This window comes from Myotis davidii, unplaced genomic scaffold, assembly GCF_000327345.1.
Source record: "Myotis davidii unplaced genomic scaffold, ASM32734v1 scaffold75, whole genome shotgun sequence".
Lineage (NCBI taxonomy): Eukaryota > Metazoa > Chordata > Mammalia > Chiroptera > Vespertilionidae > Myotis > Myotis davidii.
In genome coordinates this window covers 537,422-551,487 of record NW_006286977.1, presented here as the reverse complement: position 1 = coordinate 551,487, position 14,066 = coordinate 537,422, and the positions used below count along the sequence as shown (strand labels likewise).

Sequence of the window (14,066 nt, the reverse complement as noted above, 5' to 3'; positions counted from 1 at the left end):
GCCTTTCTCCAGTTGTGATGTTTTCTACCGGCACCAAGGGCTTCGGAACCAAGAAGCCCCGAGGGGAGGGGACCTGGGTCCAGGTGGCTGGGCCGGGACCTTCTTCCTCAGCACAGCCTCCTAATTAGGTGGCTCACGCTGTGTCCCACAAAGCAGCCCTGAATCACTCCCCCCAAATATGGTCAAGGAACCCCACCCCTGTCAAGGGACTGGAGCCCCCAGTGCCAGCCCCGAGGAGGCCCAGCTGCTGGGGCCTCGGCCAGCCCCTTCCTCCCTGAGCCTGAAGCCGTCACCCCTCACCCACACTGTCAGCCGCCGGCCAGGAGGCTGTACCTGTGGCAGCAGTGACCTCACGGGTTTCGGTGTGAGGATTAACTGGCATCACTCGGCCGTGCGGACTGAGCTTCCACCGAGTGCCAGGCGCTGCCGGACCTGCTCGGAAAGGTCGCGGTGCCTCAGTGCTTCCCTTTTACATTGGCGGCAGAGGACCCAGAGCCAGGAGGCTGACACAGAGCAGAGGGTGATGGGATGGGTAGAAGGCGGGAGGGAAGGAGGCCGCTCTCTGGGGATGCTGGTGGCGGGTGTCATGAGGAAGGACATGGTCTCAGGCTTGAAGGCAAAGAAAGAGCCAAGCTCAGAAGGATCTGGGGGCAGAGGTGTTGGCAGAGAAATAACATGCGCAGAGGCCCCGAGGCGGGGAACAGCTTGCTGTGATCAAGAGGCAGAAGGAACACAGGTGCAACCTGCGTGGGGGAGGCAGGTGGGGCCGCGCAGACATCGGTGAGCGAGAAGGTGGGATTTCTTCCGAGTGTCCTGGAAGCCCTGGAGCTTTAACCAGGGCCGGCCATAGTGCGGCCTCGAGGTGCATAACAGCCATCCGGCGATGGCCATCCCCGGTCTCATCCTCTTTCTGGAAGACACTGCATTTCTCTAGGCTCATAGCCCCCTTGGTTGACTTTAATAACTGGTGAGAGCATTTTTCAGACTGTTTAATTTTATTAAAAGATTCAAATTTGATGATAAATGATGGCATGGCTGCCTCAAGCCTTAGACACAGACTCACTCAGCTGTGGACACATTATCGCCACCCACCCTCCTCCCACTAGAGACCCTCTCCGCCCAATGCAGTCTGAGACCACAATAATTCTTTCTTGTGCTTTAGTAAATATGCCAGGAACACTCGTCACTCTCTGAGACCCACAGATAATATGAACTTGGTGGTGTGTGGGTTTTTTTTTTTTTTAAGAAGAATGGGTAGATAAGTTAGAGCAATTTCAGCGGGCTGATTGAACCCCACACAATCTAACGGAAGGACAAGGGCTTCCTTCTGAAAGCATCATTAGCCTCACAGACAATTGTTGTTCGAGATCCGTGACAAGAGCCAGAGATAGGAATCGGGCGGAGGAAGGAGGGGGTGCTTCGTCGGCACCGAGTCCCGGAAACCCTTGCGCCCACCAGGATGCCAGTTAATTTCACAATGTACAGACGTGGCCCTGGGCACACAGGCAGGCCTGGAGAGGCACAGCCTGTCCCCACCGTGGCCACAGCCTCCCGAGCAGAGGAGGACGCGGGCGCAGGAGCATCTATCTCCTCGTATCTCCTCACAGCCGCTCCCTGCCCGCTCCCTGGGGTGGTCCCAGAGACACATTCGGGATTGTTTTCTCCCTCCTTGTCCGAGAGGCACAGGGAATCTTGAAAACAGAGAACACCTGTGCAGGGCTAATTACAGAGCGCGTGGTAATGCCGATATCATTAGTATTAATTACTTTCCCAAGGCTGGGAACACCGCTTTCCTCCAGGACCTGTTCCCGGCGCCAGCCCAGCATGGTGGGGGCAAGGGCCGCCGCATCCCGGGGCTCAGCTGGAACACGCGCGTGCGCCGGAGGCGGCATTTACCCCCACGCGTGGACCGCTGGCGGTCTGCCTGGCGGAGCACGGGCAGGTGCATACAGACACCCCCAGTCGGGATCGGGGACGCTGAGTTTCCCCAAGAGACAAGCCTTCTGCCGGAGAGCTGAGAACGAGAGCTTGCGGGGCGTCTGTGATCATGTCTGAGTGTGTATTGCTACATTCGAATTAGTGATCTTTAAGGAACCTCCCTTGCATGGGCAGACCCTCACCCCCATCGCACAGAATCCCAAGGCTACAGGAAATAAGGGGGCCTCTGAGGTCCAGTCCCTGGTGCAGGTCCCCGAACTGCCCACGGAAGATGGGAGCCAGTGTTCAAAACTCAAAGCAATGGACATGGCCGCGAGGCACAGGCTCCTGGTCACAGTTGCTAACCGACCGCAGTATGCACTCCGCAGGGGCTGCCGCACGCAGGGGCTGAACCACCAAGACGCAGGCTGAGCTGACAGTGGCAGCCACCACCTGTCTGTGACGAGAACAGGGAAGGAGTGGCCTTCCTCACGGACAGGTGTGGGGTCTGCGCCAGGTGGGAGTCCCGGGGTCAGCCGGTCCCAATCTCATAGCCGCTGGAGGAAGGCCAGCCCAGGAATTAGGAGCAGAAAGGGGAGAGGGGCCACTGGAGGACAGCGCCTCCCACTGTTGAGGGGCTTCTGCAGCAGAGGCCCGTGCTGGGGGGGCTGGGAGAAGTCCCGGGCCGCCCCGTTACAGAGCACCAGGGGCGCTTGGTAAGACGTGGGGCGCTTCTCGGGGGTGTCCGGACTGGAGCCATCAGTGGGCCTTTGTCCAATGAAGAGCAGGCTTTGCCCGAGGGGGTCTTGCTCCACCTTGAAAAGCTCATATTCCACATGGGGGAGCCTGATGCCCAGGGGCAGGCACCCATTGGTGGCTGTGACATCCCGTTCCGTCCCCAGGGACCAGGCCCCGGGGCCCCCGCAGCTGCTCGGCTCTGAGACGTTGAGCGCGGCCGTGGTGACCTGGTCCATGGGGGTCACACGAGCCTCTGTGACCTGGAACACCAGCTCGGTGCCACCGAGGACCTTGGCGGATGGCGTGCCCCTGGTGTAGCGGCCGGCTGCGTAGACAGTGAAGGTGGGCTGCTGGCAGGCGGGGTCCGAGAAGTGATGGTAGTACCCTTCCCAGGAGCGGTTGTGCCCATGGAAGGTGAAGAGCCTGGTGAGGAAGAGCACGGCGGGGCGCACCTCGCACCCGGGGCTGACCCACTGGCCGCCCAGGTGCAGGGGCAGGGCCACTGGGGCAGGCAGCACGGGAGGATGGTGCTCGTCGGAGCGGGCGATGAGGCTGCAGGCTGGGCAGGGGTGAGCATGGTGCTGAAAGAGACACACAAAGGTCAGTGACTGTCTCAGCTGGAGAAGTCGGGGTGCACTCTGGGATGGGGTGTCATGGGGCCTACCCAGTGGTCACCCATCACTCTCCACTCCCAGCCTCCAGCTCAACGGCTACTTAGCTCTTCTTAGACCCTCTGGGCCTTTGCCCCTGCTGTTCCTCTACCTGGGATCCCCCAGAGCATAGTTTGATCGGCTCCTCGTCCTCTAGGACTCAGATCAAAGAGCAGCCTCAGGGAGACCTTTCCTGAACACCGTGCCCGGGCATCCTCGGGGCCTTTCTAGTGCTCAGAGACCTGTCATTCCAACCACCCCCCCTTCTTTCCACTCTCCCCTTCATTAGATCGTAAGCTCTAGAAAACTGGGACTGTCTCTGTGGCTGCTCTGTCCCCAGGGCCCGGCACAGTGCCTGGTCACAGCTGGAACAAAGTTGCTGAGTGATGAAGGAATGGATGGATGAATGAGTGGATGAGAAATGGAATGGAGGTGCCCTCTGTCCTGGGATTTGACAGAAGTTCTTCTTTCCCACCCCCAGCCTGCTTGGTCCTAAAATTTGGCCGTTAAGGTTTATTATGGTTTCCTTGCCAAGGAGACTCTCTCTACCCTTTCCTGCTTCTGGGTGCCCCTGAGGGCCAGGAACTGTGCTAAGCATGTCTCATTCAACAGTTACATGTTAGAGTAGCAGAAGCTGAAACCCAGTGGACCAGGCGGCCAGCCAAGGGTGTGGCAGAGATGCGTTGAACCCTGTCTGTCGGACCCCATCCCCTTTCTATGCAGAAAGCCTCATGCCCCTCCCAGGAGCCTGGGTCCCCATTACCGGGTGCAGAAGAGAGACTGTATCTCCAGAAATTTCACCTTGGAAGGTGAGCAGCCTGACTTCCACATCCCTGGAAAGTGGACACGGCACCAAGGATGGGAATACTCCCCCTGCCGCAGAGCCCATCGCCTGGAGCCCGTGCTGAGGAGATGGCTGGGACATGCAAAGACACAGAACACCGAGGTGGCCATCGGGGTGTCATTTACAGTAGGGACAACCGGCCACCCCCGAGGCATCAGGTTCTCTGTGGCCTGGGCTATGAGTTTCCTCTCTCGTTGGCCTGATTTACCGTTTCCCTGCCTTATGGAGCCTCGGGAGCTGGGTTTACAGGGAATTCCAGGAGCAGAGAAAAGCAGAGCTGCCTGGATCTGGAAGACACTGGAGGGCTCAGCTAGTCAGAAGAACTAACAATGGGAGAGATGTTTTTGGTATTTTTTCTCAGGCTCTGAGTCTAATGAACATCCAGAGAGAAATGAAATTGCGAGGGAGCAGTCAGTCTCTGCTGCCCAGAGCCTAGCCCCGAGCAGCGTTCTGAAAGGTGAGCCTCCTTGGCACAGCCGCATGTTGGCAGGGCTGGCGTGGGACTAGCACACCTGCGTTTGCAAAGTGGGCGAGGGAGCAGGGCTTCCTGGGGACCCAGCTGGGAAATCAGCTTCTTTTTTTTTCTTCTTCTTTTTGCAAAAACAAGAGATTTTCACAGATTGCTCCTGGGTGACTTTCGTGCCAAACAAGTGGTATCTGGGAGGGCTGGTTTAGAAAGAAAATATTGGATGATGGGAAGTATTTTTCTTTTTTTTGGATGACCACATTAAAAGCTTATTATTTATTTCTATGGTGAATCTAAACTTGCCTTGATTTCCATAATGTAGAGAAATAATTGGTTTTGATTTGGGGGGTTTTGACCCAGAGTACTTGAAGGTGCTTTGAAATACTAGCAAATGAGGGCAAAAATGTTTGTGATGGGTCGTTAGGGGAGGGAGGGCATTGCGTGCGGCGGGTGAGAGCCCGCTCCAACGTTGGCCTCTCCCCCGCATCCCGGCTGTTGTCATGCTGGTATGTGTCCCCACAGCATAAGGCATCACAGCAACATAATCCCAGGGCCGCCCTCTCTCCAGAACGGAGCTGCCTTTTGCAGACAGGACATTGGGGGTGCTGACTGCTAATTGGGGGCAAGCGTTTTTCTGCGGAGCAGGAACCGGTGGAGAACCTGGCGCACTTCTCAGAGAAGGGGGAGAAAAGGCACGCCCTTCTCTGATGCTCTGGAAGGGGGTGAAGGAAGGGGCCGCCTGTCAGTCTCCCGGGGGTCGTTTGGCCGAGGCCCTGTTGCCTGTGTTCACAAACAAGCCTCCTGCCAGCAGAACGCGCGGACGCCGGAGCCAGGCTCGTCCTGGTTCAAGCCTGTTACATAAAGTTATTTCTCCAACAGCACAAACCGCTTCTAATTAACCCCCAGAGGGGACACCAGGCTTGGATGCTTTTGGTTGAGTGCTGGCTGATTGATTAGGATTCTATATCCAGGCAATGAATTTGGGGATCAAATTGGTTTGAAATTAACTTCTAAAAATGTTCATGTTTGCCATCTGGTTGGGTCGTGGGCAAGGCTTGGGCCCCAGAGAGCACAAGGTCACGACTGATTCGTTACTTAAGGATATATATGCTGCATCTCCTTCTTTGAAATTATCTTCCTTTTTTTCCGGAGAGGGGCCATTTAATTTAATGTCCGTGCATCTGGCACCACTCATCCCTGCAAACGTCCTGGTGCTCTGCCTCTCAGTCACATTGCAGGTGGCACCGGCCTCATGGACTGGTCAGGCGGCAGAGGGCCGGAGGCTGCCCAGAGCCCGGCCTGGGAAGGCATGGAAGTGTCATTCTTGGCACCAGGGGTCCGTCCTCTGCGTGCAGGGTTTCCCTAATGAGGTGGTGGGCTCCAGTCATGACCCTGCCAGCACCTTCTCCTAGGTAGGAGTAATGCCAGACTGTCTAACAGTGGTTCTCAACCTTCCTAATGCGCAACCCTTTCATACAGTTCCTCATGTTGTGGTGACCCCCAACCATAAAATTATTTTTGTTGCTACTTCATAACTGTAATTTTGCTACTGTTATGAATTGTAATGTAAATATCTGATATGCAGGATGTATTTTCGGGGTCATGACCCCCAGGTTGAGAACCGCTGGAACATCGGCTGCCAAAAAGGGAATACTTTTGAGGTTATGAAAGAACTGGGGCTGATTTTCTGATTATGAGAATGTCTGGTGCTTTTTTCTCTGCTCCCCAAATCCTGCCTTGGAAGAAGAGGAGTGGGCTCATTCCCAGGCCCTCACCTTGGGGTGCTCCCAGGGGTGAGAAGTTGCCCCACCTATTTTCAGTGTATAATACACAGTAGGCACTTAATACTTGCTGAATGATGTGACGGTTGCCTAAGGGCTCAAAGAGCACTTGACAGGGACAACTGACCTCATCCGTCCCTCCCTCCCTCCATCTACTTTTGAAGGACGTTCCTTGGGTGCCAAGTTCAGACATTCTCAACTTGGAGCCCTAACCTCGACTTCCTTTTTACTAACCTCTAACTCAGTGGTTTTCAGCCAGTGTGCCGCGGCACCCTGGTGTGTCGACAGAATTTTTAAAACATGCAATACCTGACTATTTAGTCGGGGGTACTGACCTCTTTTCCCTTAGATTGTCAACAGCCAACACAACAATAGCTGTTAGGTGTGAATAAATCAAAATTATACCTATTTTTTTCTCAGATCGGTGAAAAATATCTTTTTTGGTGTGCTGCTGAATTTTAGCAATTAGTTTATGTGCTATGAGATGAGAAGATTGAAAATCACTGCTTTAATTGATGAAAGTTAACGTTTCTTCTCACTGTGAATGTAGACGACAAACTCCTACAGCTTCCAGAACCTCTGACGCTGTTGCCTGTCTCATTTTAACATTAGTAAGGATCCTGGAAACTATTTACGCTCATCACTACTTTGAAATTAAGGGAGAGGAAAGACTTTGTGTGGCCCACAGACCAGGGTGGGGAAGCATGAAGGCCCTGGGCAGGAGTGGATCAGGCAGGGCTTGCTAGGCCACGGCTCTGAGCTTGCCCTCCCAGGGCCGACACTCACCAGGGCGCTCTGCAGCGGGCGCTGGTAGCCGGTGGGCCGGTAGTGCCACCTCTCTGCCCAGTTGGTGTGGATGTCCCCCAGGTACAGCTCCTCCACCAGCTGGGGCCCAGCCCGGGGCTGCGGCTGCAGGCGGCGCTGCACTCGGACCAGGCTGAGCTCATGCATGGTGAAGCCCAGGGCGGCCGTGCAGTCCCGCTCGGCCCGGGCGCTCAGCAGCTCATACAGCACCCCGGACACCCAGGCCTGGGCAGGGGGCAGCTGCCGGGCACAGTCACGGCTGGCCTGGGTCCGGTTGAGGCGCCTGGTGATGTCCAGCAGCGCGTGGCGGCTGTGGAAGACGATTCCCACCTTGTGCAAGTGGTAGTCGGCCTCAGTGGCACCACGGGTGACCCAGGAGGCTCGGCGTAGGCGGACCTTGCCCTTGATGACCAGGGAGTGGGCAGGCTCCTGGCAGAGGGGGTCCTTGTAGTAGAACTGGTGGGCTCGGAAGAGGCGGCTGGGGAAGAAGGTGTAGGAACGGGTGAGGAACTCGGGCCCAGGTCGCACCTCGCAGCTGTCGGGTGGGAGAGACGGGGTGGGCAGAGCAGTGAGAACCTGCACGTGAGCCCCTTTCTGGGTGGGTCCCACCCCCCACCCCACACCTAAACCCCCATTGCAGACCTCAGCTCAGGGCTGTTGGGCCTCTACAGCCTCAGTTTCTCTGAGTGATCTTAGTGAGTCCCACTAGGGGGGCTGGGGCCCTCCACTCAATGCCTGTGGCTTTGGCAGAAGCCCGCTTATCCCCTTCCATTCAATCCTATCACCTTCTTCAGGTGACACCCTCCCTCGGGGCCCCTGTGGGTCCTGGGGCCCCAGGGAAGTGCACAGGTCTTGCCGCTGGGAGACCTGGTTTCACCCACTCTGTGCCTCACCGGGAATGTGAGCCAGGAAGACGGCCCAGCTCCTGTGTCTGTGATGGGGAGGTCTCCATCACAGTCATGGTCTCTGGACATGTCCGCACAGCGGTCACACCTGCGAGGTACTCCCCGTCAGGACCTCTGTGCTGGAGCTCTGGAGGCAGTGCCCTGCCTGTTCTCTCTGTGTTGGATTCCTGGCACCTGGCCCAGAGCCCGGGACCCAGAATCCTCCTTGGGTCCAGGCTGCCGGACCGTGATGAGCGTGGATGTAGGCGCTCAGATCCTGTCTCCCCTCGGCAAGACTGGCCTCCCCACCAAGTTTTACCCATGCCTGTGCCAGGCTGTGGGCCTAGCCGCGGTCAGCAGACATTCAAGGTTTAGATCATGCATATCATTGCTTTTCTGGGTGGTCTCTGTGGCAACTACTCAAGGTTATGGTTGTAGAGCTAAAGCGGCCAGAAGCCTATGCAAGTGGGGACATGATGGCTGTGTGAATAAAACTTTATTTACAAAAACTTTATTTACAAACACTGGCCCTAGCCCCCAGGTCCTCAGGCCCTATTCTGCGGGTGGTAAGGATGAGCACAGGGTGGGCTTGGGTGGCAAGAAACGCTAAATGGCTCCAGGACTCATGTCACAACTGGGCTGGGACTCTCCCACCAGGGGCTCAGGGGGGTGCGTGGTGGGTGAGTCCAGGAGAAGAGCAGGCAGGTGCCCCCTCCCGGTGTCCTCCGCCCAGGGGCTGCCACCCAGGGCCTTCTTGCTCAGCCTGCCCGACAGCGCAAAGCAGAGGTGCTGCTGGAGCCAGTGTGTCTTTAACGCGGCCTCCCTTCCTCCCAGAGACAGCAGGCCGGAGCCTCTGTGGGCAGCGGACCTAGTGAGAATTTAATTACGCCGTTTGGTTTTCATTGACTTTCTTTTCACAGTTCCCTCCAACTTATGGCAAGTGGCCCTGCTCTCCACGTCCAGGGCAATACTGCGCTTCCTTTAAAAATAATCGAGGACACTGAGTGTGCTGCTCACTGCGTACTGTTGTCCCTCAGCGCAGCTGTCAGGGTAAAGGAGTCTGTGTAAGTGACCGAAGGCAAGTTGGTGCAAAGGGAAAGTATAAGGGAAGTGCCAGGATAGTTAAACACGAAGAAGGACGCTCACACGCCGAGGTGGCCTCAGCCTGCTCCTCGCCCGTGCCTCAGACAAGGCCCGGGAGGGGACGGTTTGCCTAAGGGGTTGCAGCAGGTCACACTGGACATCTCGGTCTCTGCACTAAGGCTGTCTGGGGGAGGACAGAGGGGAGCTTTCTAGGAAGAAGGTTCTAGAAGTTTCTAGAAGCACTGTTCCAGAATGCAATGGGCCCCGGGGCAGGAGCAGCCAGCAGGCAGTCCCTACCCTTCCTGAGCCCCAGTTCTGTCTCAGAGTGACCCTGGCCAGTGGTGCTGGGTCCCCCCGGACTGTGGAGTTGGGTGAGAGCCTGGGAATGCATCCAAAGGGGCTTTGCTGAGCTCCAGGCCCTCCCTCCACCCAGAGCGATAGCAGATGTTTGGCATCTCGCTTGTCTCTGACCTCAGAAGGTGCGTGGAGGATACGGAGAGTCCATCCAGTCCCCGATCCTAGAATGGGGCTGGCTGGAAGGTCTGGCGGGAGAAAAAGTGATGTGCTAGGTGTGGAGGAGGCCACTGCCTCCCTTCTCTCCATCCCCACATTAAGAGGGAGGACCCCACAAATGAGGGCAGAGCACGAAGCCCATTGCCCCAGAGAGCAACAGTGCCTGAACTGGCAGGCCAGCCTGCAAGGTTAGAGAGAGAATGAGACAGGCAAGCAAGACACCTGAGCCCACTCTAACCCACCACTTCCTGCCTCAGGACCTTTGCACCAGCTGTTCCCTCTGTCTGCCTCTTCCCCTGGCTCTCTGGATGGCTGACTCCTCTTCTTTCAGCCTTCAATGGAATGTCACCACCTCCGAGAAGCCTTCCCTGACCACTCTCAAAAAAACCCTCCCAGGTCACTCACTATTACATCCTTGTTTTATGTCCTTCATTGCAGAGCTTAGCACCACCTTGAGACTGTGTTACTTATTTCTGTATTCACGTGCTTAGATCGTGTCCCCCTCTGTACTAGTTCATACTAGGCACTCAGTAAGTATTTGTATAGTTGGTGTTTGATGCGTTGAATAGGTGGATTTTGTTCAGTTGCTGCTTGTGGCTGGGGCATGATGCCCAACATGGTGCCTGCCTTCCAGGCTCACTCTGTGGTGATGGTGGTGGTGGTGGTGGTGGTGGTGGTGGTGGGTAAAGCTGTATGCCACAGGTAGAAGGCCTCTTAGACAATAGGACAGCTGTGCCTATTTTACAGATGTGGACACTGAGGCTCAGAAAGGAGAGTCTCCCAGCGCAGGGGCCTGAGGTCAAGGTGACCTTTGGTCTTACCCAGTGGAGATCCAGGGACCCTCGAGGCGTGGAGGCAGCAGTGCAGTGACGGGCGCTCTGCTGGTCAGGGGCTGCTGGCAGCGAGGTTCCCAGCGCAGGTGGCCACCCCCTGCTTTCCCAGCTGCTTCTGCAGTATGGGCTGCAAAGCAGACAGACCCAGGGTTAGGGTTCCAGCTCTGCCCAGGTGTCCCACCTGCCCCAGCTGCCCTCCCACCCCAACCTCCACCTCTGCCCCTCCTGGGGCATCCAGCTCCCCCGTAGGCCATCCCAGCCCCCGAGACAATGATGAGGTGCCTAGAATCAGCCTCCGGACTCATCTCCTGATTGTGACCACCGTGGAATCCAAGCCTCCTGCAGGGAGACTGTCCAGATTCCCACAGTCACTGTGCTGAGCCCGACTTCCGCAGCCCAGACCCTGCTCAGACTCGCCTGCCGTGCTGGGCACGGCCGGGGACACGAGGGCCCTCACTCCCAGACGATGGCACTGTCCACTGCGGCATGGGACTGCTACCCCTTCACCAAGGAGCCCAGGTTCCGCTTGACCTCTGCCCTGTGGAGCAGAACTGTGCCTGCCCCGCGAGGCCCCACACGCACGGACCTGCCTCGACCAGGCCTTTGCTGCCTGTCTCCATCTCTGTGAGCCCCCGGCCAGCATCCAGCACGCGGGGCTGGGTGGAACCTGAGGCCTCTGGGGGGAGGATGGGTGTGAACAGCAGGGTGGGGGCCCCAGGCCCTCCTGAGTGACCCCTAGATGTGCTCATCCTATGGAGACCAGCCAGGCCCGGCCATGGGACTGCTCCTTCTCTTCCAGGAGCTGCTTGGAGGCGAGAGCTCGGGGCCTTCAGCTGCTGAAGAGCAGCGATCCCGCCAGAAACCATCATCTCTCCTCCGAGGCCTGGCCTTGACACAGCCCAGATGGCGGGATGCTGTGGGAAGCCTGGCAGCGAGCGGTGTCCAAATATGACAGCAGCGGCGATGCTCCGGGTGGCTGCCCTTGACCGCTGGCCCTGCTCCTGCAAAGGGCTTTCCAAGGTCCTCTTCCCACCAAGCCTGTGGCCGAAGTGGGTCAGGGGCTCCGGGGCTTGGCGGAGATGTCGGCCAGCCAGGGAGGGAGGCCCTGGCGGGAGGCTGGGGCCTAGTGAAGCAACAAATGAAGAATGTATTCTGTCCCCTTCCCCGTCTCACATTCACAGCTTCTCAGTCAGGGTCAAGAAAGGCAGCAGGGCCAGGGGTGGGGGCTGTGGAAACCTGGGGACCACACTACCCCTTTGCAGGGCACCTGGTGTCCCCACATGGACGTGGGGGCCCGTGGTTGCCAGTGGCCTCTCAGGAAAATGAGGCAGAATGGAACCCTCACCTCCCTGGAGGTTGGGAGTCTCATCCAGAGATGCTCAGGGTCCCCAGTGGCCGGCTGAGGAAGCTGGAGTCGCGAGAACGGTGGTGACAATGACAATAACCTGAGGATGAACTGAGTATCGACTCCGTCCGATTTCATACGTTATCTGCCCTTTGCAACAACTGAGGACACGGGTGTCAGCCTTAGCTTCCTTCTCAGCAACATGGCTTAGCTTGCATGGGGCGCATGGGCTGCCCAACTGTGGCAGAGCCAGGGTTCCAGCCAGGCGGTCAGACTCCTGTTGCTCGTCTCGCATGGCAGGCAAGGGGGAGTGGCTGTTTTCAAGACTTGGTGGGATGCAGGGTGCTCCACAGGCAGTTGCTGAATGAATGAATGAGTGAGTGAAGGAAGGAAGGAAGGAAGGAAGGAAGGAGCAGATGATGAGTGGAGGAAGGAATGAGAATGCTGGTGCAGCCCTGGGCCCCTGCTACTTTCCTGGTTGATCCTACAGCTGCTTTATTGGTTTTAATCGGCCGAGTAGAAGTGAAAACCAACAGCCAGCTCTCAGGGCCCGTGTGCTGAGCGACTACATACCAAGGGGCGTCTTGCGTGAGAGGAGCCTGTGGTGGTTCCGCATTAACTCGGGCAGAGAGATTTGCGGGGATGGAGCCAGGACATTGTGGTGGGCGGGCATCACGGACGGGCCAGACTCCGGCATGACCATGTGGGAGTCCTGAGCCGGACGCACGCACCTCAGCGCCAACAGCTCGCACCTTCCCTCTGGGGACCTGGGCCCCGCGTTCAGTTCTGCAGGTGGTGTGAGCACCACTGTGCCAGCGAGGCCCTCCCCGGGTTGACTTGGGGAATGGATGTGAGCAAAGGGCAGCAAAGGGCCCAAAGGGTCCCAGCGTTTGCCGCTGGGAAACTCGAGCTTGCGTCTCAGCAGAATGGCCAGTGGCTCTGAGGGTGGCACTGGCATTGTCCCCACGGCTCCGCTTCTCGAGGAAATGTTTTCTGCTCCGAAGGAAGCGCCGTCCCCCCAGCACCTCTCTGAAGGCACGGCCCGACTCCTCAGGGAGCGTGCTGCCGAAGTGGTTCACTTCGTCTTGTTTTTCTGTGAGAAATTAGGATTCAATTAAGTCGGGAGATGATGTGATACGACGAAATCTCCCTGCATTCAGAACATGCACACACAAAATAGAAAACACAGCCAGCGGGGGCGGGGTGGGAGGCAGGAGAGGCACAGAGGGATCCACGCTGATGGAAGGAGACTTGACTTGGGTGGTGAACACACTGTGGTGTGCAGAGGGTTATCCTAGAACCGTACACCTGGAACCTGTCCAGTTTTATTAACCAATGTCACCCCAATAAATTCAATTACACACACACACACACACACACACACACACACACACACACACACGGAGAGCTCTGTGGAAACACCCGAGCGAACATGACATCTTCCCTCAACCGTGAGCCGTCCACGTCAAGGTTGCCAACATTAAATTAGCTGACTCGAAATGAATACATGAAATTTTCTCAGCTGCAGCTTTTGAGGGAGTCTTTTGATTTTCTTGTCTTCGCTCTCTCTTCTTCTTTTCTCTCCCCTAGAAAAGTCTTAACTAAAGAAGCGGCAGCTGCAAGCAGATGGTGCTGGGGGCAGGCTGTACAACTTTTCTCAGGGACCTGATAGACTGAATTAAACGCATGGGCCAAATTGATTTTTATCAACCATGGATTTTTAATTAACAGTGGTGTCCACTTACTGCCATCCATTATTTACTGTTTACCCACTAATTAAAAATTACGCTGCTTTTGCACTCATAAGAGCAGGGACATTTGAAATTAGATAGCATCGTTCAAATCACCTGCAGAATTAAATCCAGAGCGCCCAAGTGCCCAGACCAAGCTGCTGGGGTTTAAATGCCATCCACTCTAGCTTGGTGCGTTATTGTGAGTCAGGAGCCAGGAACAGGCTTCCCCACATGGAACCTGCCTGGGGCTGTGAAGGGGATGGACTTGCTAAACCTCAGCTGAGGCCCTTGGCCTAGATTGTCTCAGAGCAGCTGCCATGTCTGCATCATGGTGGGGAGTCTCCCAGCTTCCAGGGCAGGTGGTCTGTCAATGTAGGGATGCCTGTTGCCAAGTGTCTGACGTTGCTAGGGACCAACAGCTGTAATTTGCACAACCACCACTGATGGAGGTTCTGTCAGTGCCCCCATTTTGCAG

At 56.7% G+C, this 14,066-nt stretch overlaps 1 protein-coding gene across 1 annotated transcript; it reads right to left on the bottom strand.

Annotated features, from left to right (window-relative positions):
• Nucleotides 1-1,034: 1,034 nt before the first annotated feature.
• Nucleotides 1,035-12,816, bottom strand: APCDD1L (adenomatosis polyposis coli down-regulated 1-like). The gene is made up of 5 exons (XM_015560725.1): nt 12,432-12,816; nt 11,104-11,189; nt 10,502-10,677; nt 7,183-7,735; nt 1,035-3,236 (listed from the first exon to the last, which is right to left on the bottom strand). Exons 1-5 carry the CDS (start codon nt 12,814-12,816, stop codon nt 2,466-2,468), a joined length of 1,971 nt encoding a protein of 656 aa, XP_015416211.1. The 3' UTR covers nt 1,035-2,465.
• Nucleotides 12,817-14,066: the final 1,250 nt, after the last annotated feature.